At 38.4% G+C, this 22,859-nt stretch overlaps 1 protein-coding gene across 3 annotated transcripts in view; it reads left to right on the forward strand.

The window, feature by feature from the left end:
• RYR2 (ryanodine receptor 2) overlaps nucleotides 1–22,859 on the forward strand; it is a 739,460-nt gene that overhangs the window by 454,711 nt on the left and 261,890 nt on the right. For all 3 annotated transcript variants that reach the window (XM_032430318.1, XM_032430320.1, XM_032430321.1), the window contains 2 exons: nucleotides 6,649–6,808; nucleotides 9,835–9,982. In XM_032430318.1, coding sequence (XP_032286209.1) covers nucleotides 6,649–6,808; nucleotides 9,835–9,982 — 308 coding nt within the window. The remainder of the gene's footprint in view (nucleotides 1–6,648; nucleotides 6,809–9,834; nucleotides 9,983–22,859) is intronic.

Here is a 22,859-nt window from a genome sequence, read left to right on the forward strand (position 1 = left end):
CAGAAGCTTTTTATCTTGATGAAGTCCCAATAGTTCATTTTTGCTTTTGTTTCCCTTGCCTTTGGAGACATGTCTCGCAAGAAGTTCTGCGGCCGAGGTCACAGAAGTTGCTGCCTGTGTTCTCTTCCAGGATTTTGATGGATTCCTCTCTCACATTTAGGTCTTCCATCCATTTTGAGTTTATCTTTGTGTGGTGTAAGAAAATGGTCCAGTTTCATTCTTTTACATATGGCTGTCCAATTTTCCCAGCACCATTTATTAAAGAGACTGTCCTTTTCCCATTAGATCTTCTTTCCTGTCTTGTCAAAGATTAGTTGACCATAGAGTTGAGAGTCCATTTCTGGATTCTCTATTCTGTTCCATTGGTCTATGTGTCTGTTTTTGTACCAATACCGTACTGTCTTGATGATTCAGCTTTGTACAGAGCTTGAAGTCTGGCAAAGTGATGCCACCAGCTTTGGTTTTCTTTTTCAACATTCCTCTGGCTATTCGGGGTCTTTTCTGTTCCATACAAATTTTAGGATTATTTGTTCCAGCTCTGTAAAAAAACTTGATGGTATTTTGATAAGGATTGCATGGAATGTATAGAATTCCCTAGTAGCATAGACATTTTAGCAATATTTTTTCTTCCAGTCCATGAACATGGAATGTGTTTTCCATTTCTTTGTGTCTTCCTCAATTTCTTTCATACGTGTTCTATAGTTTTTAGAGTACAGATCCTTTACCTCTTTGGTTAGGTTTATTCCTGGTTATCTTATGGTTTTTGGTACAATTGTAAATGGGATCAACTCCTTAATTTTGCATTTTTCTGTCTCATTTTTAGTGCATAATGCACATAATGCAACTGACGTCTGTGCATTGATTCTATATCCTGCCACGTTCCTGAATTTCTGTTGAGTTTTCACAATTTTGGGGTGGAGTCTTTGGGGTTTTCCACCTAAAGTATCATGTCATCTGCGAAGAGTGAGTTTGACTTCTTCATTGTCAATTTGCATGCCTTTAATTTCTTTTTGTTGTCTGATTGCTGAGACTAGGACTTCTAGCACTATGTTGAACAACAGTGGTGAGAGTGGGCATCCCTGTCATGTTCCTGACTTTAGGGGAGAAGCTCTCAGTTTTTCCCCAATGAGAATGATATTCTCCGTGGGTTTTTCATAGATGGCTTTTATGATATTGAGGTATGTTCCCTCTATCCCTACACTGTGGAGAGTTTTAATTAAGAAATGATGCTATATTTTGTCAAATTCTTTTTCTCATCAGTTGAGAGGATCATATGGTTCTTGTCCTTTCTTTTATTAATGTGATACATCATGTTGATTGATTTGCAAATGTTGAACCACCCATGCAGCCCAGGAATAAATCCCACTTGGTCATGGTGAATAATCCTTTTACTGTACTGTTGGATCCTATTGACTAGTATCTTGGTGAGTATTTTGGCATCCATGTTCATCAGGGATATTGGTCTGTATTTCTCCTTTTTGATGGAGCTTTGTCTGGTTTTGGGATCAAGGTAGTGCTAGCCTCATAGAACGAGTTTGGAAGTTTTCCTTCCCTTTCTGTATTTTGAAACAGCTTCAGAAGAATAGGTATTAGTTCTTCACCTGGGAAGCCATCTGGCCCTGGACTACTGTTTGTTGGGAGAATTTTGATTACTGATTCAATTTCCTTGCTGGTTATGGGTCTGTTCAGATTTTCTATTTCTTCCTGTTTCAGTTTTGGTATTTATACATCTCTTAGGAATGCATCTGTTTCTTCCAGATTGCCTAATTTTTGGCATATGGTTGCTCATAATATATTCTTATGATTGTTGGTATGTCTTCAGTGTTGGTTGTGATCTCTCCTCTTTCATTCATGATTTTATTTATTTGTGTCCTTTCTCTTCTTTTTGATAAGTCCGGCTTGGAGTTTATCGATCGTTAATTCTTTTGGAGAACCAGCTCCTAGTTTCGTTGATCTGTTCTACTGTTCTTTTGGTTTCTATTTCAATGATTTCTTTTTTTTTTTTTTTTTAAAGATTTTATTTATTTATTTGACACAGAGAGAGAGAGAGGAATCACAAGCAGGCAGAGTGGCAGGGAGCGGCAGAGGGAGAAGCAGGCTTCCCGCGGAGCAGGGAGCCCGATGTGGGACTCGATCCCAGGACTCTGGGATCGTGACCTGAGCCGAAGGCAGACACTTAACGACTGAGCCACCCAGGCGCCCCTATTTCAATGATTTCTGCTCTAATCCTTATGGATTCACTTCTGCTGGGTTTAGGCTTTATATGCTGTTCTTTCTCCAGCTCCTTTAGGTGTAAGTTTAGGTTGTGTATTTGAGACCTTTCTTGTTTCTTGAGAAAGGCTTGTATGCTATATACTTCCCTTTTAAAAGTACTGTCTTTGCTGCATCCCAAAGGTTTTGAACAGTTGTGTTTTCATTTTCATTTGTTTCTATGAATTTTTTTTTAATTCTTTCGTTTCCTGCTTGACCTGTTCATTCTTTAGTAGGATGCTCTTTAACCTCCAAGTGTTTGAGTTCCTTTCAAATTTCCTCTTGTGACTGAGTTCAAGTTTCAGTGCATTGTGGTTTGAAAATATGAATGGAATAATCCCAGTCCTCTGGTACTGGCTTAGGCCTGATTTATGACCCAGTATGTGATCTGTTCTGGAGAGTGTTCCATGTGCACTTGAGAAGAATGTGTATTCTGTTGCATTAGGATGGAATGCTCTGTATATATCTGTGAAGTCCATCTGGTCCAGTGTGTCATTCAAAGCCCTTATTTCCTTGTTGATATTATGCTTAGATGAGCTGCCCATTGCTGAGTAGGGTGAAATCCCCTACTATTAATTGTATTATTATCAATGTGTTTCCTTAATTTGGTTATTAGTTGGTTTATATAATTGGCTGCTCCCAAATTAGGAGCATAAATACTTATAATTGTTAGATCTTCTGTTGGATAAACCCTTTAAGTATGATATAGTGTCCCTCTTCATCCCTTACCATGGTCTTTGGTTTAAAATCTAATTTGTCTGATATGTGGATTGCTGTCCCAGCTTTCTTTTGATGTCCATTGGCATGATAAATTGTTCGGCTCCCCCTCACTTTCAATCTGGAGGTGTCTTTGGGTCTAAAATCCATCTCTTGTAGGCAGCATATGGATTGGTCTTGCTTTTTATCCAGTCTGATACCCTGTGTCTTTTGATTATAGCATTTAGCCCATTTACATTCAGAGTAACTATTGAAGGATATGAATATAGTGCCATTTTATTACCTGTAAAGTCTCTGTTTCTGTAGATTGTCTCTGTTTCTTTCAGGTCTATGTTACTTTTGGGCTCTCTTCACTTACAGGATCCCCTTTAATATTTCTCACAGGGCTGGTTTAGTAATCACAATTTCTTTTAGTTTCTGTTTGTCCTGGAAGTTCTCTATCTTTCCCTCCATTCTGAATGACACCTTAGCTGGAAAAAGCATTCTTGGCTGCATGTTTTTCTCATTTAGTATCATGAATATATCATGCCACCAGCCCTTTCTGACCAGCCAGGTCTCTGTGGCTAGGTCTGATGCCAGTCTAATGTTTCTACTATTGTAGGTTAAGGAGCTCTTGCCTCAAGCTGCTTTCGGGATTTTCTCTTTATCTCTGAAATTTGCATTGCTTCACTATTATATGTTGGGGTTTTAATCTATTTTTATTGATTTTGTGGGGCACTCTCTCTATCTCTTGGACTTGAATGTCTGTTTCCTTCCCCAGATTAGGGAAGTTCTCAGCTGTGATTTGCTCAAATATACCTTCTGTCCCTCTCTCTCTTTCTTCTTTCTCTGAGACCCCAATAATTCTAATATTGTTTCACTTTATGATATCGCTAATTTCTCAAAGCCTCTCTTCATGGTCCATTAGTTGTTTTTCGTTCTTTTCCTCAGATTCCTTCCTTTACATCATCTTGTCTTCTATGTCACTGACTCTCTCTTCTGCCTCATTTACCCTAGCTGTTAGAGCATCCAATTTAGAATGCATCTCAGTTAAAGCATTTTTAAATTTCAACCTGATTAGATTTTATTTCTGCACTAAGAGGTTCTCGAGTGTCTTTTACGCTTTTTTCAAGCCCAGCTAGTAACTTTATAATTGTTATCCTGAATTCCAGCTTTTTACTTATATCCATATTGATTAGGTCTGTGGCAGAGAGTATTACTTCTGGTTCTTTCTTTTGTTGTGAATTCTTTTTTCTAGTCATTTTGCCCAGAGAAGAATGGATGAACAAGAGAACAAAATAAAAAATACCAACCATGACCCAAGCGAAATACCCACTAGACAAATCTGAAGCGGTCTGAAACCAAAAATGAAAAGAAAAGGAAAAAGATTATAATCTCCCAGATGGACAAAACAGGGTGATCTACTTGGTCCTGGGTATATTTTGCTCTGTTTGTTAGAAGACCCTAAATCCCAAAATTGCAAAGAAAGCAAAACTTTATATATATATATATATATATATATATACACACACACACACAAAAAAAATAAAATTGAATACATTGAAAGGAAGCCAAAAATGAAGAATATAGCTATAAAATGTAAATGTAAAAATGGAAGTTAAAAAAGAAAACTTAAAAACAAAGAGTTGCTAAAATAAGAAATGAGTTGAAAAGAAAAAAAAAAGAAAAGGGAAATTATAAACTGAAAGGATAAAAGAATCATGGGGAAAAAACCCTCGAATACTATATACTATTTTCCCCTAGCACTGGAGTTTTGCAATTCTGTGTGCTTGGTAAACTTGGTATTCCACTGATGTTACAGCTGGTTTTCTGGGGGAGGTGCCTGTTGAGCTCTTTCTCAGGTGTCTGCCTGGGCGGAGTTGCACTGCCCCTTGCCGGGGGGCTGGTCTCAGTGTAAGCTGCTTTGGGTTGCTTTGTGTGGCTCTTGTTCCCTGAAGTTTTTCCGCGCCCCATTAGAGAATGAAAATAAAAATGGCCGCATCCCAATCTCCAGCCTGAGCTGAAAGATCTCGGCCCCCTAACTTAAGTAAACCTTTAGGGAAAAGCAATCTTCACTTTTGTGTGCACCAAACTCTGCAGACTCCTTCGAAGCACACCGTGCTTATCCTCTCGGGGGAGAGAAGAGGGTTCTCGCAGGCCTGCCACTTGCAGGACCTCCACACGGAGAGTGGTCCCCTATTGTACTGCCATTCACGGTTTATGGCAGACTGAGCTGAGAGCCCACTCCTGGGCTCTCTGACCATAGCCAGTTTCCCTGCTTCAGTGCTTGGGAACTCTGCCCGCTCCGGCATCCCCATTCTTTCCATGACCCTAGGGACCCTGAGACCACATAATCCCACCTAGGATTTTGCTCTGCTTTGCCATCTGAGCACCTTTAAGGCAGGGATGTTTCTCACTGGAGCAGATTTTTAAAATACTGATTTTGTGCTCTGGGGCTATATCACTTTCCGGTAGTTGGCTTATAGAGGCTCCCTCCCCGTGCTGTTTATCTTCCAATATATCCCCTCCAATTCACTTTGCACCTCCTACCTTGCCAAAAGTGGTCACTTTTCTATTTGTAGAATTCTAGCAATTCTTTTCTTATATCTCAGGTTGAATTCATAGGTTTTCAGAATGATGTGATAGTTACCTAGCTAAATACAAGGCACCCGATGAAACAAGGTTCCCTACTCTTCCATCTTTCCTCTCCCCACTAATTATTTCAAAAACTATAGATCAAAAGGCTGATTATCTGCCATGCACTATTTCAAGTATAATGGCAGTTAGAAAAATGGATTAGAAACAAATCCTGACCTCAAGGCTTAGTTGATAATAGGGAATATAACAATGACAGAAGAATGGAAGAGAAGCAGCTATAAAATAGGTTTTGTTGGAATCTCAGTAGTTAAATAGAATGAGGTGCCTGCGTGTGTGTCTTTGGGGAGCAGGGCAGTATTATGTTCCATGTATGGTACCGTGTATGTACCAGGCCCCAATATGTACATACTGAAAATTTTCTATTTTCTATTTCTTCCAAAAGATGAAAACCTATTCTTATTTTAGTACTTTCTCTCCATTTCAGAGTATGGAGGTAGTCTCTGGTAAGAGTTCCTTAAAATCCAGGCCTTAATAATTTTTTAGATGATTAAATATCTGGGATTTTCTACTGTGTCTTATCCAGAGGCTTCCTAAATTCTATGACTAGGAAAAGCAAATAGGAAAATAATTTATAAATGCATTAAAATTTACCTATAGTATAATAAACAGCTAGTATCTGTAAAGATCCACAGATTTATTAAATATGTAAATATACAAATTAATATAACATTTAAAAGTTGAAGAAAACGAGAATAAGAAGAGAAATCCATCAGATGTTTTCATTTGTAACCAATATTTTGGTTTGTACTATAGAAAAGCCTCATCAGTTAGGAACTCAATAAATCCTTCTCAACTTTGAGAGATTGGTAAGTTGTCTCATTTCACTTTTATTGGTATAAAAATGGAGACCACGATTGTGTGGCCTTTCTACCTAATGAGTTATTAGCTTAAGTGAAGGGTTCCAGGCTTGCTCTTCAGTGGTAACCACGTGGTTAAATGAACCATTAGAGGTAGGTGGGGCCATGAAAAGACTGTTACAGGGATTTTTAAGCCTTGACTTTTTCGGAAAGGCCAATTATATATTTCTTTTGTTTTGCTTTGTAGTTACCAGCTGACAAGTGGGTATAAGCCTGCCCCAATGGACCTGAGCTTCATCAAACTCACCCCATCTCAGGAAGCGATGGTGGACAAATTGGCGGAAAATGCTCATAATGTGTGGGCCCGGGATCGAATCCGGCAGGGCTGGACTTATGGCATCCAACAGGTACATGGGAATTTAGCTTGATGGCATGGAAGCTGAGATTTGCTTAAGTGGTGATCAGCATAATTCCTAACAGGAGAGATTAAATAATGACTGTTTTGAAACTCAGATACATATCTTCATGTACATATGCACTGACATACCTGTTCAGTGCTGGACTCAAGAAGTCAGATGACCAAACCCCGAGTGTTCACATGAGGTACACAGTGAATTTTAACCAGAACAGTCATTTATAACATGGTTTCATGGCATTTCTCTCTGAGATTGTATTTAAGGAGAAACTTTTGAAATATGAGACAGTTGAGATAAAATAATAAAAGAGGTCCGCAGTTGCTCATTCGAAAACCCCGGGGCCAGATGAATGTCAGAATCCAGATATCTTTCGGTCTCCAGAATGGCAATATGGTGATATATTACATGTTTCTTACCACCCTCAGCGGGACAGCAGAATATAAATTACTGTTTGTTCAGCACAGTGTAGGCATGATAATACCAAGAGGGATAAATAAAGCCTATAAACAGGCTTGCATCAATTCAGGTCATGTTTTACCACTAACTGAGTTTTTGTTAAACTTAGTAAAGGATAGAGTTTTCTGAGGTTTCTGGATGTTAGAGGCATGGATCTCTCTCTATTAATGGTGGTGCTAGCGGGAGTGACTTAACAGTCATTGAGTATATCCCGAGGCAGCATAGCAGAGCGGCCGAAGAGCAAATTTGAGCCTCGCCTCTGAGTCACTGTGTGACCTTGGGCAGGCTACTTAAATTCTCTGCGCCACTGTCTTCCTCATCAGTAAGTGATTTAATGTCATTTTATAACTTACGTATGAGAAAGGCTCATAGCAGTGCCGGGGCCCGACCAAATACGTACGGCAGTTTGCTATTCAATTAGGTGGCAGTCCCCATGTCTAGAGTTTTACACATATTCTCTTTAACTCTGACTATAGTTCTGTGAGGGAGGGATCATTTTTATTCCCAGTTTACATATGGTGCACGGGGAGCCTTCTTGGGAGCAGTTTGCCCAGTGCTACCCAGTTAGCAGGTGGCAGACCTGCTTGGGATCAAACCTTCTGACTCCAGAGCCAAAATTCTTCACTTCCTTGTTGCAGTGCCTCTTGCCAGCTCAGTTTAGGCTTCCTTTACTTAAAATTCTTCAGGACTAAAATGGATTCTTACTTACAGGCTTAGACTGTGGTCCAGGAAACAGCCTAAATATTGGTTTGAAAAGCTGAATTTCGAAAATCCTTCTAAGCCAGTGAGTTCTTGCTATTGGGAAGGCTAAAGAAAAATTGAAGAGCCTTGATGTACCTCATAAAATATATTTTTATATTGAATTAAGCTGGTTGTAACTGATGAGAATGTCAACACTACATCTGCTCCAGCATTGTGTGTGTGTGTGTGTGTGTGTGTGTGAGAGAGAGAGAGAGAGAGAGAGAGAGAGAACCTGAACCTTATACTCCAGATGGATCAGGGGTCCACACTGGCTGTCTGCAAAAGGAGGGCTTACTTGCCTTAAAGACCACGTAGCTCTGTCAGACAAACCAGGATTTCCCTAAGGTCCCTCTCTTCTGGGGGTGGGGGTGCTCCTTCCTGTGCATGTGGTTCCTCATAAAAACACAAGGCTCTCTTTGAACCTGCCAGAATCATTTCCCCATTACTTCCCCCAGGTCACACCCCATCCCTCCACCACATTCCCCACTGACATAGCCCATGTTTGCCAGATTATTTGAATGAATGTTGTCTTGAATTTTGCGTTACCTTCCATCACCTTAACATAATCTAGTTTAGAACTTCATTGAAAGTCCTTGAGAGCAGTTTCCTTGAATTACCCTCTTCTCTGTCTCTCTAGCACAGCTGCTTTCAAACCATGAGTGTGCATCAAATCCCCTGGGAAGCTCCTTTTAACAGAGTCCCAGGACACCGTCTCTAGAGAGAATGATTCATTCAAGGCTTCAGACTTTCTATAGAGGAAAAGTTTGGGGGCTAAAACCAAGTTGAAAGAGGGGAGTGTGGGGTGATGTTTACACTGTTGGTTTATTTGGGGTAGCTTTGGAGTGGTGCTCCCCGCCAAACAAACTAGGTGATCTTGACCCCCCACTGTGTCAGTTCATGTTCAGGAGCAGATATTTAGTACAAATTTGCTAGAGACCAGGGGAGAAGACAGTAGGAAAAGCTTTCTTTGCTCCTACCCAACCAAGACAAACCCCATCCACCATGTAGCATATTTGATTTGAGAAGGTTTGGGAAGATCCACAGCCTCCTCATTCTTAGTCATGCTCAGGTTAACCTGAGAATTGAGAATGCTTCCAGAAATCTGGAAAGTCTGACAAAATCTGTAGGAGAGTCTCAGGGAGTGGATGGAAGGAAGTGATTTTTTTTGCCAGGATAGTAGGATAGCCAGCTTTCTTGCTTTGCCAACACCAGTTTCATCACATTTTAAACCTGGAGCCTCTTTTGTCATAGACAAATCGTGAGTTTTGTAGGTATTTCAGTACTTTGGCTATTAACTGGCTTCACAGGTTGATGGAGTCACCGTAATGCATATCGTTCAGGCTATTTGAGTTCATAGAATGGCTATCTATAACACCCTGGGTTTTTCCGAGAAAGGGACAGCAGCCATGTGTTGTTTGTAGACTAAAATCAGTGAAAGGTGACCAGTGATCATTTGGCTGTTCTTGTAACAAAGACTTGTCTGTCAACTGTGCAAAGAAATCCTGTGTTCTCTAAATTCACCCACTGCCCTGTGACCCCGGCAGATGGAAGATGATGGAGAGATCCTTCCAGTTCGCTTTTGTTATTGTTGTTTTTTACTTTTTCTTCTCCTGGGGAGGGCCTACATTTACTCACTGGATTCCATCTTTTATATTGGTAGGGGTTCAGTAACTTCCGTTACCTGAGAAGACTAAGGTGGTGGGGGAGGGGCAGCTTTTACCTCAGGGGCTTCACATTCTATTGTATTTGGTGGCTGTCATATTTCCAAAACAATTGCTTTAGTACTGCTTTGATGACCAACACCTTTTCTCTTCCTGTAGGATGTAAAGAACAGAAGAAACCCTCGCCTGGTTCCCTACGCCCTTCTAGATGACCGCACCAAGAAATCCAATAAGGACAGCCTCCGTGAGGCCGTGCGCACGTTGCTGGGGTATGGCTACAACCTGGAGGCGCCAGATCAGGATCATGGTATTTTTTTTTAAGATTTTATTTATTTATTTGAGAGAGAGAGAGAGAGAGCATGAGCAGGGGGAGGGGCAGAGGGAGAGGGAGAAACAGACTCCCCTCCGAGCAGTGAGCCCTGTGCGGGGCTTGATCCCAGGACCCTGGGATCATGACCTGAGCCAAAGGCAGGCTCTTAATCCACTGAGCCATCCAGGCGCCCAGGACCATGGTATTTTGGTTTTCCTTTCTTCCTCTCAGGCTGCAAAGTTGTGTAGTAGTTCTTCAAAGCCAAATAATTAACTAAAAGTGGGGAGTATAAGATGAGTCCTTTGGGATGTCATCTAGTTTGTAATTTAGGCCAATGGTTTAGAGCATTTTTTTTTCCTGAAGGACACTTGAGGGATTAGACTCCTCTCCCATTTGAGTGTCTCAGGACCACTGGGGGAAAAATGGGGCTACCTTCCCAAAGAGTTTGAGGTGAGCAGTTAACTCTCTTAACTCTGGTATTGCCCCCACCTGACCCCACCAGTTCTCCTTCAAAAAAGAGTTGGTTTAATTGTTTTAGCTAGTGTCTTCTGAACCTTCATTATTTTATACTCATACCTATAGGTAATTTTAATTAGTGCAACATTTTGCTTTAAGATAAACACATTAGAATAGGCATTCAATAAATTTGTGTTGAAGAAATGGGTTTTCAGATGTCTTATAAAGAACACATTTCCCCTTAAAATATTTTAAGAATATGGTTTAAAATATCAGTATCAATTCCTTTATCCTTTGCCTGAAGTTTGAGTTGGTATGAATATCCATATTTTAAAATTGGCAAAGTGAAATAAACAATGTGTGTTTCCTTATAGTGCCAGTTTTTAAAAAATGTATCCTTAATATTCTCTAATGACTAATATCTTCAGTGTTGTATCTGTGCATAGAAATCCAGACTGTAAGTAGTAATAATAGCTAATGTTTATATAGTGCTTATTATGTGCAACAAGTATTTCTGAGACCTTTACAATTACATAATCCTCACAGTAGTAACCCTATGGGGATGGTCCATGCATTATGCTCATTTTACAGATTAGGAACCTGAGATTCGGAGATTTCTCTGCCTTTCCATTTACTATGTTGTAGATGCAGAATCCCATTCCCAGGCATTCTGATTCCAGATTTCAGTCTGTGGAGTTGATTCAGTATGTAGTTAACATCTTAAGAGCTCTTAGTAGATACTGAATCCTTACATTTGCTGCAAATAAAATTAGATATTCCCTTGATAACAATAATATTCGTACTTATAATATAACTACTTATTTTCTTTTGAGGTCAGTTTTATAGCAACAAATATTTGGTAGACCCTTATTAACCAGATGCTATCAGGTATGAAAGGTACCAGAAGGATCCCTGTCTTAAAGAGTCTGTAGTCCACATGACCACTGGAATGGAAATACAAGGCTTCTAAGCTAAGATGTAACAGAATTACTGAGTAGTATTCTATTCTAATAAACCATAAGTTTTTTTATCCGTTTTTCTTTGATACAAAGATTTGGATTGTTTCCAGTTTTTGGCTATTATGAATAAAACTGCTATGAACACTTGTAGACAAGTCTTTGTGTAGACTTAGACTTTTCATTTCTCTTTGGGTAAATATCTAGGGAGTAAAATTACTGGATCATGGGACAGATACAGTCTTTATAAGAAGAGTCCAGATGGTTCTGTGAAGTTACTCCCATGACCAATGTATGAGGGTTCCAGTTGCTCCCACATCCTGGCCAAGAATTGGTAGTGAATCTTTCTGATTTTAACCATTCTGGTAGATGCAAAATGGGATCTTACAGTTTTAATTCTCATTCTCCTCGTGAATAATAATGTTGAAATTTTTTTCTTGTACTTAATGGCCATTGGTATAAGTGGTCTTTTTTCTTTTTCAAATCTATATCCATTTTAAAAATTGGGTGGTTTTGTCTTCTTTTTATTGAATTGTAAGTATATATAATTGTAAGCATATATATATATAAAAATTTTCTGGATATAAGGACTATGTCAGATATTGGAAATAATTCCTTGTAGTTTGTGGGTTGTGCTTCACTTTCTCAGTGAGATCTTTCAGAGAGCAGAATATTCTTAATTTTGATAAAGTCCTTTATGATTTTTTTTTCCCTTTATGGTCATATATTTTATGTCCTGAGAAATCTTTGCCTATACAAAAACAAAGATTTTCTCTTGTGCTTTCCTCCAGAAGTTTTATTATTTTACTTTTTCGTTTAGGTCTATAGTCTAATTTGAGTTGAGTTTTGTTTGTGATGAGAGACTGAGGTCAAGGTTCACTTTTGTCCAGGTGGATATCCAGCTGTCTCAGCACCATTTATTGGAACAAATTATCCTTTCCTCATTAGATACCTTGGCACTTTTGTCAAGTATCTATTGACCATTGGGTTCTGTTGATCTATATGTCTATCCTTAAGTCAGTACCACACTACTGTCCTTATTATTATAATCTTATAATAAATCTTAAAATCAGGTAGGGTAGGTCCTCTAACTTCTTCTTTAAGAGATTTCAGTCTCCTTTTTTCTTTGCATTTCCTTATAAATTTTAGATTCCACTTGTAAATTTGGTTTTGATGGGATTACAGTTGACTATGTAGGTCAATTAGGGGAGAATTGACATTTTAACAATATTTAGTCTACCAGTTCACGAATGTGGCATATCTTTCCGTTTATTTTGGTCCTCTTTAATTTGTCTTCTACTTTCAGAGTAGAGATCTTGCCCAGTATTTTTTAGAGGTATATGATATTTTGGAACTATCATAAATGAAATTAGTTTTCATTTCATTTCACCTTCCAGTTGTTCACTGTGAATATGAGAAACACAATTAGTATGTATATATTGTTGTTATATCCTGTGGTGTGGCAGAATTCATCTTACTTTTTTTCTTTCTTTTTCTCTTTTTTTGTGTATAAAGTATATAGGATTTTCTACCTACATAACCATGATGTCTCTCCCCACCCCACAAAAAAATTTTACTTTTTCCTTTATAATTATCATGCCTTTTTTGTCTTTTGACTTAGTGAACTGGTTAAGACTTACAGTGTTTAATAGACGTGGTGAGAGGTTATCCTGCCTTGTTCCCAGTCTTAAGGAAAAAAGTCTTGATGTTTCACTATGAAGTATGATGTTAATGGTAGGTCTAGATGCCCTTTATCACAGTGAAGAAATTCCTTTTTCTTCCTAGTTTGTTGGGAGCTTTTATCATGAATGAGATGTTGAATGTTGAATTCTGTCAAATACTTTTCTTTTTGCCATTTATTGAGATGATTATATCTTCTTCTCCTTTATTCTACTAATATTGTGAATAACGTTGATTTTTGAATGTTAAAATAAGTTTGCATTTCTGCAATAACTCTACCTGGGTGTATTATGCTTTTTTATATATAGCTGGATTCTATTTGCTATTTTGTTAAGGATTTTTGCTTATATGTCATAAGGAATACAGATATGTAATTTCCTTTTCTTGCAACATCTCTTTGTCAGTTATTGATATGAGAGCAATAATGGCTTCATGATATAAGGTAGGAAATGTTCCCCCTGTTTTCTGAATTTGGGTTAGTTTTGTATTCTTTCTTCCTTTAATGTCTTATAGAATTTATCATTAAAATTGTCTGGGCATATAGTTTTATCTTTTAGGAAACTTATTTGATTATGAATTCAATTTCTTTAATAGCTATGGGAGATATTTAGATTTTCTATTTCTTCTTATGTCAGTTTTGATAAGTTATACATTTTCAATAAGTTAATTTCATTTAAATTGCCATATTTATTGGCATAAAGCTGTCCTAATGTCCCCTTATGATCCCTTTGATGTTTGTAGGGTCTCTAGTGGCACTTCTTTTTGTTCTTTGTGTTGAGAGTTTATGTTTCTCTTTTTTTGTCATGGTCATTTTTCTTAGGGATTTATTGATTTTATGAATCTTTCAAAGAGTGAATTGATCTTAAATGTATTTTTTTGGTTAAACTTTCAGACGCTTATTTATTCTTCCACATTACCAATCATGGATTATTATGAGTCAGTTCTCATAATTATGAGTGGCTATGTCTCCTGTCTCCTTAGGATAACAGCACTATTGAGAGACTGTGGCATCCAGTGGGGAACTTCAGTCTTTGGTTAGTGTTAGAGCCCCTGGCTTCACAGCCCCATGAGCGCTCTTTAACATGACCTACTAACTGTAAATTTTAATGAAGGACTGGATATATTTATATGATCCCAAGTGTTGACAAGGATATGACACAATAGGAACCCCATGTGTTTTTGTTAAGAGTGTAACTTGGCAAAGCTGATGTGTGAAAAGCTTGTATTATATAGAAACCATGAATATGTCCCAGAAAATGCTACATACACTTGGATGTAGAAACACTCATATATAGGTCCAGACAGGGGTGTGTAGGAGTGCGTTTATTACAGCATTATTTATGATCATGAAATCTGGAAGCATCACATGTGTCTATTTCTGGGAAATATTATTAGATAAAAATAATAGAAATGTTAAAAAAACATAACATGCAGCCATTCAGAAGCAATGATCATGAAGTATGGGATAGAGCAGTAATATAATACCATTAATATCATTTCTAAGTATTCTACAGCTTACAAAAATACAAACCGTCCAAGGAAAAACACCACACATATTGGAGTGATGCCAGTGGTAGAGAAAGGAGTGAGGAAATGTATTTTGTGATCAAGGATTAAGAAAAAGGAAGAAAAAAAGAGCAATAGAGGAGACTTACACAGTCCAACAGAATAATATGAATGAGCTGAATACTGTAGTCTCTGTTTGAGCTCCCAAACACGTATTCATACACATACACACACACCCTTTCCCACACATACTTATACAAACACACACACACACACACACCAAAAAGTAAAACAAAAAGATTAGATAACATCCTGGCATTGGAGCTGGTTAAAATTATGATGGTACATTCATACAATGGAATATTATGAACCTGTTAAATACAATGAAGTGCTAATAGGAAACAGTCGCAAGTGTTTCATATTAAGGTTAAATAGCAAAGTCGTGAACTCTGCGAAGAGTATGGTACTATTTGCGTTATAACAAAGAATATACGTAAACGCTTGCACATGCACAGACGGACTCTGGATAGACACAGAAAACAATAGTAACAGTGATTGCTTCTAGGAAGGATAGCTAGATAGCTGACAGACAGCTGTGGGAGGGGAGATTTACATTTTGCCACATATCATTTCTTTTAAATTTTATACTCTATTTGCATTACCCATTCAAACAAACAAAAGAAATGCACTGTTAAAAAAAATTATGGTTGATATCCAAGAAAGGGAGTGCATTTTACCCTGTACAAGGAAATGTGCAGTATATGCTGGAAAAAAATAACTAGTGATGGTTATATTTTAAAGACATTATTAGTCAAGGACATAGACTGTGTCAGTTACATCTGAAATACTCACTTTTAGGGATAACCGTCTTCCCTGTATACTGCATAAGATGTTGCCCTTATGACATATAATTTTACAGTATTTACAACCATAATACAATTTTGTCTTCTTCACACCCTTGTGAGGCAATGTATTGCTACCTTACAGTTACCTACTTTCTTGTTGCTTATGTGAATTTCAAGAAGAAAGGGAAGGAGTTCCTATTTATAAAATCCATGTTTGGGTTTAATGTTACTTCCATATTTCAAATCATCCTTATTTCCATTTGCTTTTAATACATAGTTATGGAACATCTACTGTGCCTAGTTCTGGGGATTCAAAAATGAGTAAAACCGTTTTTGCCCGTACGTAGCTCTCAGGGGTGGCAAGGAAGAGAGACTAAATTGTCAACACTATTATATGATATAAGAATTAATGCTTGAGTGTCCCAGCAGAGGGTTTAATTAAGCTTAGTGATGTCAGAGCAGTCTTCATAGAGGAAGTATGTTGGTTATCTATTGCTGTGTGACAAATTTCCCCTGAAAACGTAATGACTTAATGAACATCTCAAGGTTTCCATGGTTTGGAATTTGAGAGTGGATTAGTCAGGTAGTTCTGGATCATGGTCTCTCTTGAGGTTGCTGTCAAGTTGGTCAGGGAAATGGTCATGAAGACTTCAGTGGGGCTGGAGGATTTGCTTCTAGGATAGCTCATTTGCATAATTGTTGGCCAAAAGATTCAGTTTCTCTCTGGCTTGTAGCAAGAGGCCTAAGTTCCTTGCCAGTAGACCACCTCATAGAGATGCTTGAGTGCCTTCACATAGCAGCTGACTTCCCCCAGTGTGAATAAGAGATAGTGTGGGGGGGAGGCATCAATGCCCATTACAGTTACTTCTACCATATTCTGTTTGTTACAAGTGAGTCAGTAAAGCAGCCCACACTCAAGCCCACACTTTTTGGAAGGCAATGTGACAAAATATTTGCAGACATGTTTTAAAACCACATACTTTACCTACATAAAAGTAGGTAAAGCTAGGGTAAAATTTAGAAGGATGAATAGGAGTCAACCAAGTTCCATGAAATGCTATGTCTAAAAGCTTGGAGCCACAAGGGAACATTGCACATGGGGATTTCAGCTTTGTGTGGCTAAATGTAGAGTCTGAGAAGTGGCAGGAAATGAAGTAGAGGAGGCAGTGATTGAAAAAAAAATAAGAAAGATTTCTCTATTAAAAAAAAAATCTAGTGACTCTTGGGAGAATGGGTTGAATGTGAACATAAGTGGAGGTGAAGACAACAGTTTGGCTATAAAAGAAGCGTAGATGAGGAGTGTTGAGTCCTAAGCTTTGGCAATACTGTGCACAGAGAGAACAGGACAGAATCATTTGATATTTAGAAGTAGAATCAGCAGAAGGACAAAGGGGGTGTCAGGGATGGTTTCTGGGTTGGTAGATGTCAAGTACATCCACATTCACAGGGAACATGGGAGTCAGAGCAGATAGAGATGGGATATTGGGGAGATTCCAAGTTTGACTTTAAACATGTTGAGTTTGGGGTGCCTGAGTGGCTCAGTCGGTTATGCGTCTGAGTCTTGATTTCAGCTCAGGTCACGATCTCAGAATTGTGCTGTACACGGAGCCTGCTTAAGATTCTCCCTCTCCCTCTGCCCTTCCTCCCGCCTCTCTCTCTCTCTGTCTCTCTCTCTCTCCCCCTCTATAAAAAAAAAAAAAAGTAAAACATGTTGAGTTTGAAATGCATGCGAGACACTAGACAGAGCTACCAGGACTCAGTTCCATATGTAAGTATAAAGCTGAGACTGTCCGCTAGAGAGGAAGAAAGGATTAAAGATTCCATTTATTTATTTATTTTTATGGGTGGCATTTGGACATTTTTTTATGCTCAGGGAAAGAACCAGCAGAAAGTAGGAGGTTGATGAGAAAGGAAAGGAGCTAGATGAAATGTAGTGTCTGAGAGGGTGGGGAGTGAATTCAGAGCATGGATGAAGGGACTGGCTTAATATAATAGGGAGAACATCTGCTCCCCTAAAGAGGAAAGAGGTAAGGATTGAAGAGAATGTAGACCTGTTTTCATGGAAAGTCAGGACAAAGAACAGGGAATTCTTGCTACATGGGTCCTATTTTCTGTTGAACTATAAAGTGAACTTATTTGCTAAGGGGGCAGGAGTGGGAGAGGGCTGGACTGTGTTGGAAGCCTTGAAGGGAACAGTGAAGATTTGCCAAATGTAGAATTCTAGGTTGGCTTTTCTTTTTCTTTCCTTCAGCACTATGTATATGTCCTGTCACTGCCTTCTGGCCCCCAGTGTTTTCTGATGAGACACTAGTTGTTACTCTTATTAAAGATCCTTGTATGGGATGTGTTGCTTCTCTCTTGGTCCTTTCAAGATTCTTTGTCTTTCAGTAATTTGATTATAATGTGTCTAGTGTGGATTTCTTTGAGTTTACCCTACTTGGATTTTGTTGAGCTTCTTGGAACTATAAATGAATATCATCAAATTTGGAGAGTGATCATTGTTTCTTTATATATTCTTTCTGCCCTTTTCCTCTCTCCTGCTGAGATGTCCATTATGTGTAGGTTGGCACACTTGATTGTGTCCCACAGGCCTCTGCGGCTGTTTATTTTTTCATTCCTTTTTTCCCCCCAGTTTTTCATACTTGATAATCTCAGTAGATCTATCTTCAGGTTCATTGATTCTGTCTTTTGCTAGCTTAAACCTACAGGTGAGCCCCTCTAGTGGAATTTTATTTTCTGTTATTGTACTTTTCCAGAATTTCTATTTGGTTCTTTTTTATAATCCCAGTCTCTTTACTGATATTCTCTATTTGGTGAGACATCATACTCATGCTGATTCCGTTTTGTTCCCTCTCGAGGCGTCTAGGGTGCTGATTTTCACTGTAATGAAGAGGCTATTGGTTTTCAGTGTGCCATGTAGCTAGAGAGAAGGGGATGGCACCAAAGCAAGTTAAAACCCCAGTAAGCCTGCTGTCCTTAATAAACATTCATCCACTTTGATCAAATAACACGGCCCATCTTGTTGCCAGACTGGGTAATTTCTAGAGCTCTGAAAAGTTGATTTTGACAGTTGTTTCCAGTGTTCTCATTAGTTTTATAGAAGAGGATTTTTGGAGGTCTTTACTCTGTCTTGCTGATGACACTCAACAATAAAAATTAGAAATGGCCGTTTTGTGGGATGTAACAGAGAGCTGGTTGCGAACAGATAAAAAGAGTGCAGAGAAACATTAAGGGTCCCATTGAGATTGGAGACTATGAGCTAGTCTAGTAGTGGTGCCAATCTGCCGTGTGCCTGTGCTTTCCAGCACGGTCAGCAGAACAAGTATGGATGTTGAGGAGAACGAAGACCCTGAAATCAGACAAAGATTGGGATTGACAGCAAATAAGGCGAAGAGAAATAGGGCCGAAGACATCAAAGGCTATCTAGATAAGGGAAGCCTAGGAAGAAGTTAATGTGTTCAAGGAGTGAATGTGTTTGTGCAGGAAATGAGGAAACTAGAAGGAAAAGGTGGTGATCAGAGGATGGCATGGTATCTGAAAGTTGGGAATTTAGAGAGAACCATTGATTGTTGGTGGGTAAGTTTGTCTCATCGAAGTTCCATGGGCAAGAGGTAGGCTAGTGTAGTATACTCCACGGTGAAGGCTGAGATCCTGTTTCTTGTCTACCACTGTGTCCCCGTATACGATAGAATGCCTACCTCATAGTAGGGATTTGACTGTTCTTTTTTTTTTTTTTTTTAAAGATTTTATTTATTTGACAGAGAGAGACACAGCGAGAGAGGGAACATAAGCAGGGGGAGTGTGAGAGGGAGAAGCAGGCTTCCCGCTGAGTGGAGAGCCCGATGTGGGGCTCGATCCCAGGACCCTGGGACCATGACCTGAGCCGAAGGCAGATGCTTAACGACTGAGCCACCCAGGCGCCCCGGGGTTTGACTGTTCTTTATGGAAAATACATAAGAAAGATTTATTTTCTAATTGAAGGAATCAATAAGGGGAGAAAATGACGTCTGAGTTGGGTGTGGAAGCGATCAAAATGTCAAGTAGAGAGTAGATGAGGAGAGCATTTCTGCCAGAGGGAAATTATATCTGATGTAATTAAGTATAGTAAGAGTTGAGGGATGATTGGTAGTCTCGTTGGGCAAAATTATGAGCTACAAGTGGGGAGAAAACACTACTGGTTGAAGGTGAAGGATTAGGACAAAATATGGAATATCTTGAAAGCCCAGCTAAGAAATGTGGATAAATTTGTGCAAGGAATTCTAGCCTCAGGAAGTTTTAAAGCAAAAGCTTGATGTGTGATCACAGTTTACAATAGCAATATAACTATGGCAACAGTGGGAAGGAACAGATTGGAGGGGGAGAGTGCTCGGAGATAGAGAGACCAGTTGGGAAGCTTTGGAAAATTTGTGATTTTCAGAACAAGGATGGTGAACATGGAAATTAAAAGATAGATGGGAGAGATTTTATGGAATAAAGCAAAATAAATCTGGTGATCACTGAGATAAGATTAAAAACATAACTGGCTGTGTTGCCCTTGCTGACATTAAAAAAAAGTTAAGGGCATAAAAATTTTGATAAAATTGAATCTAACCCTATGTACTTAAATCACGGTTGGGTTATAATTTGTTTTCTGTTCATCAGCAGAATGCTTACATATTACACCTTGAATATGAACTCAGTATGTGAAACATACTACCTTTGGAGTATTGTTCTAAATAACATTTTAAGACATTTGAAACACTTAAGTTATTCTTCCCACAAGGTTTTATCAAGGTTTGAATTGTTTTATTAGAAATAATACCAGGAAGTTGAAAGGATGACTGGTTAGTATCAATAATTTTTAAAATTGTTATGTGTAAACACACCTGAAGGATATGTGTAGAAATTTTTTTAGATATGTATAAAATTTTTAAAGAGACTAGCCTGCCTTCCTTTATAGCTTATTCTAAGTAACTTACATTTTTTAATACATAATTAGATCTTGACTGCCCCCTAGTGGTAAGTATCTTTTAAAAGTAGGGTTTGGAGTAGAGCATGTATGGATGCTTTAGGTCCTATTTGGTCAGTCATTGGTGTGTGCCCTCTTTGTGCCAGGATCCCTGGGGTCCTGGGAACACAGGATTTTATCAGGCCTTACCATTTATCTTGAGGTGGTTTGTTAAAGGCACAATTCCTGAATTTCTTCTTTGAGTATCAATATCCTTGATAAAATTCACCAGGAATACATGGGCTAATGGTTCATCTTTTTAATGTCAGTTATTATTATGTTTATTATAACAATATAAGAAAATCATCTATACATACTTACATGAGCTAGAATCACCTACCAAACTTATATGAATGTATAGTGTTTAAAATTAAGGAAAGCATAAGAATTACATATTTGGGGGGAGAGCTCTATGCCTTTGAGACTAACACTGACCGTTAGGTATTTGCCTGGGCTCCTGTGTCCAGGCTCAGGAAAGTCTTTGTTCCTAGATACAATCTCACAGCTACTTAAAGAACACCTGCTTTGTGTCCAGATGATCGATGCCACGGGGTATGCAAAAGAAATTGTTACAGATTGCCTGGGATCTTTTTTTTTTTAACTTCCATAGATCCAGATTTCCATTTAATGTTAGTATTTTATCAAGAAATAGAATGCTGAACTGTTGCTTCTTGCAACCATGGTTGTAAGCTGCCCTAAACTAATGTAAAAAATATAGAATAGGAACCATGAATCATACAGACGTTTGGAAGAAGATCCATGGAGGTTACAAGTCCCTTGCATAATGGTGTCTATGAATAGCATGTGCACTTCCAGTTCAGGTCGAGTCTCATCAATGAGTGTAAGAATAATGCGGCAGCTAAGGTCAGGAAAAAAAAATACCAGGACCAAGAAATTCTGCATTGGTGCCTGTGATTGCCACACATTTTCCATATGCTGCCCCCTATTTTCATTATCTGTATGTAGAGATTTTTCTTGGTAAATCTTATTACCAAGAGAAATTTGTAGTGGCTTTTTAAGGAAATGATCTGTTACATTTTTATACCAAATTTGCCTTCCAACATACTTGATGTAAGCTCATATTAAAATTTGTTTGCTTTCCTTGAAAACACTGTGCATGTGAGTGGGGTCCAATGGCCTGGAAACATAAAAAGGGAAAAAAGAACTTGTGAGTTTTTTTTAGTATTTTAGTTTTCTAAAGAACAGAATATTTTATCCTTAGGAAATTGGGAGTTTAATTTATTAGTACATACTAGAATACAGTGTATGATTTTATCTGCAAATGTTGACATAATTAAAAATATGGATAACTACACAGGAACTTTTTTCTTTCATGAAAAGTAACTTCCAAATGTCTGTGTGGATCATGGTTCAATATCCTGTATGCCTTACAGTAATTCAGGGAAGGTTGCAACCATGACTTAAGGAAGTAATGGATCAGTGTGCCGTTACTTGAGGAAATATTACATCTGAAAATTTGACTTCTTTTTTTACTATTGCAATATTTAGAATTTTTTTTTAAGTAGGCTCCACACCCACTGTGGGGCTCGAACTCATAACATTGAGATCAAGCATCGCATGCTTTACCGACAGCCAGCCAGGTGCCCCGGGGCTATTTTCTTAATTGCAGTAACCGCCTCTAAGTATCATAAAATCTGATCATATTTTTTTCCTCAAAAAGCAGTTTGCTCTCCTATCTCCCAAAAATCATTGTTACTAAGTAACAGACATGAGAGTTTTTTATCCTTCACCATAGAGATGTTTCTCATTCAGGTTCCTGTCCACCCCCAACTTGAATGTATTAGAAGCAAACTTTTTCCTCTTCAGAGGATTTCGTACATGCAGCATGCTCCATATACTATTATGAATGTCTTATTTTTAAACTATTAGTGCATTTTTCAGCGAGATGTTTGAATGTATTGCATGATGTGTGTGTGTGTGTGTGTGTGTGAGCACCCATGCAAGTTAGCATTTTGAATTTGAGGCTGTCACTGCTAGAGACATGACGTTGCTTGGAGCAGACTAGGTTGTTAGGGGTGTGCATGGGTATGTAAGTGGGGGGGGGGAGATGGAACAACAAAGTATTGCCTATTCAGAAGCTTAAGCTTAATCCAGCTTTTGGAAGATTTATCAAGAGATACAGTTCACCTGTGTGTCCTGCAATCAATAGAAACATCTTAGTCCATTGTTTCTTGATGCCAGTCTAATCTTCAGTAGATGATCTGGCTGTGTGTTTATTGGCACCCTTGAAAGCTTATTTGAATTATTTTTATAGTTCTTGTTTGTTCATATCAAATCATGGTTAAGCTGATATTAAACTTCTATTATTTATAAGGTCGTTCCCATCTCCTGAAAGGAAAACAGATGAGAACTAATATTTAACCAGGACCTGTTGATTCTGTGCCTGCTGTTGGAGGCAGAATGGAAAGAACAGGGGCTGTAGC

The sequence above is a fragment of the Phoca vitulina genome, unplaced genomic scaffold (assembly GCF_004348235.1).
Source record: "Phoca vitulina isolate PV1807 unplaced genomic scaffold, GSC_HSeal_1.0 scaffold43, whole genome shotgun sequence".
NCBI lineage: Eukaryota > Metazoa > Chordata > Mammalia > Carnivora > Phocidae > Phoca > Phoca vitulina.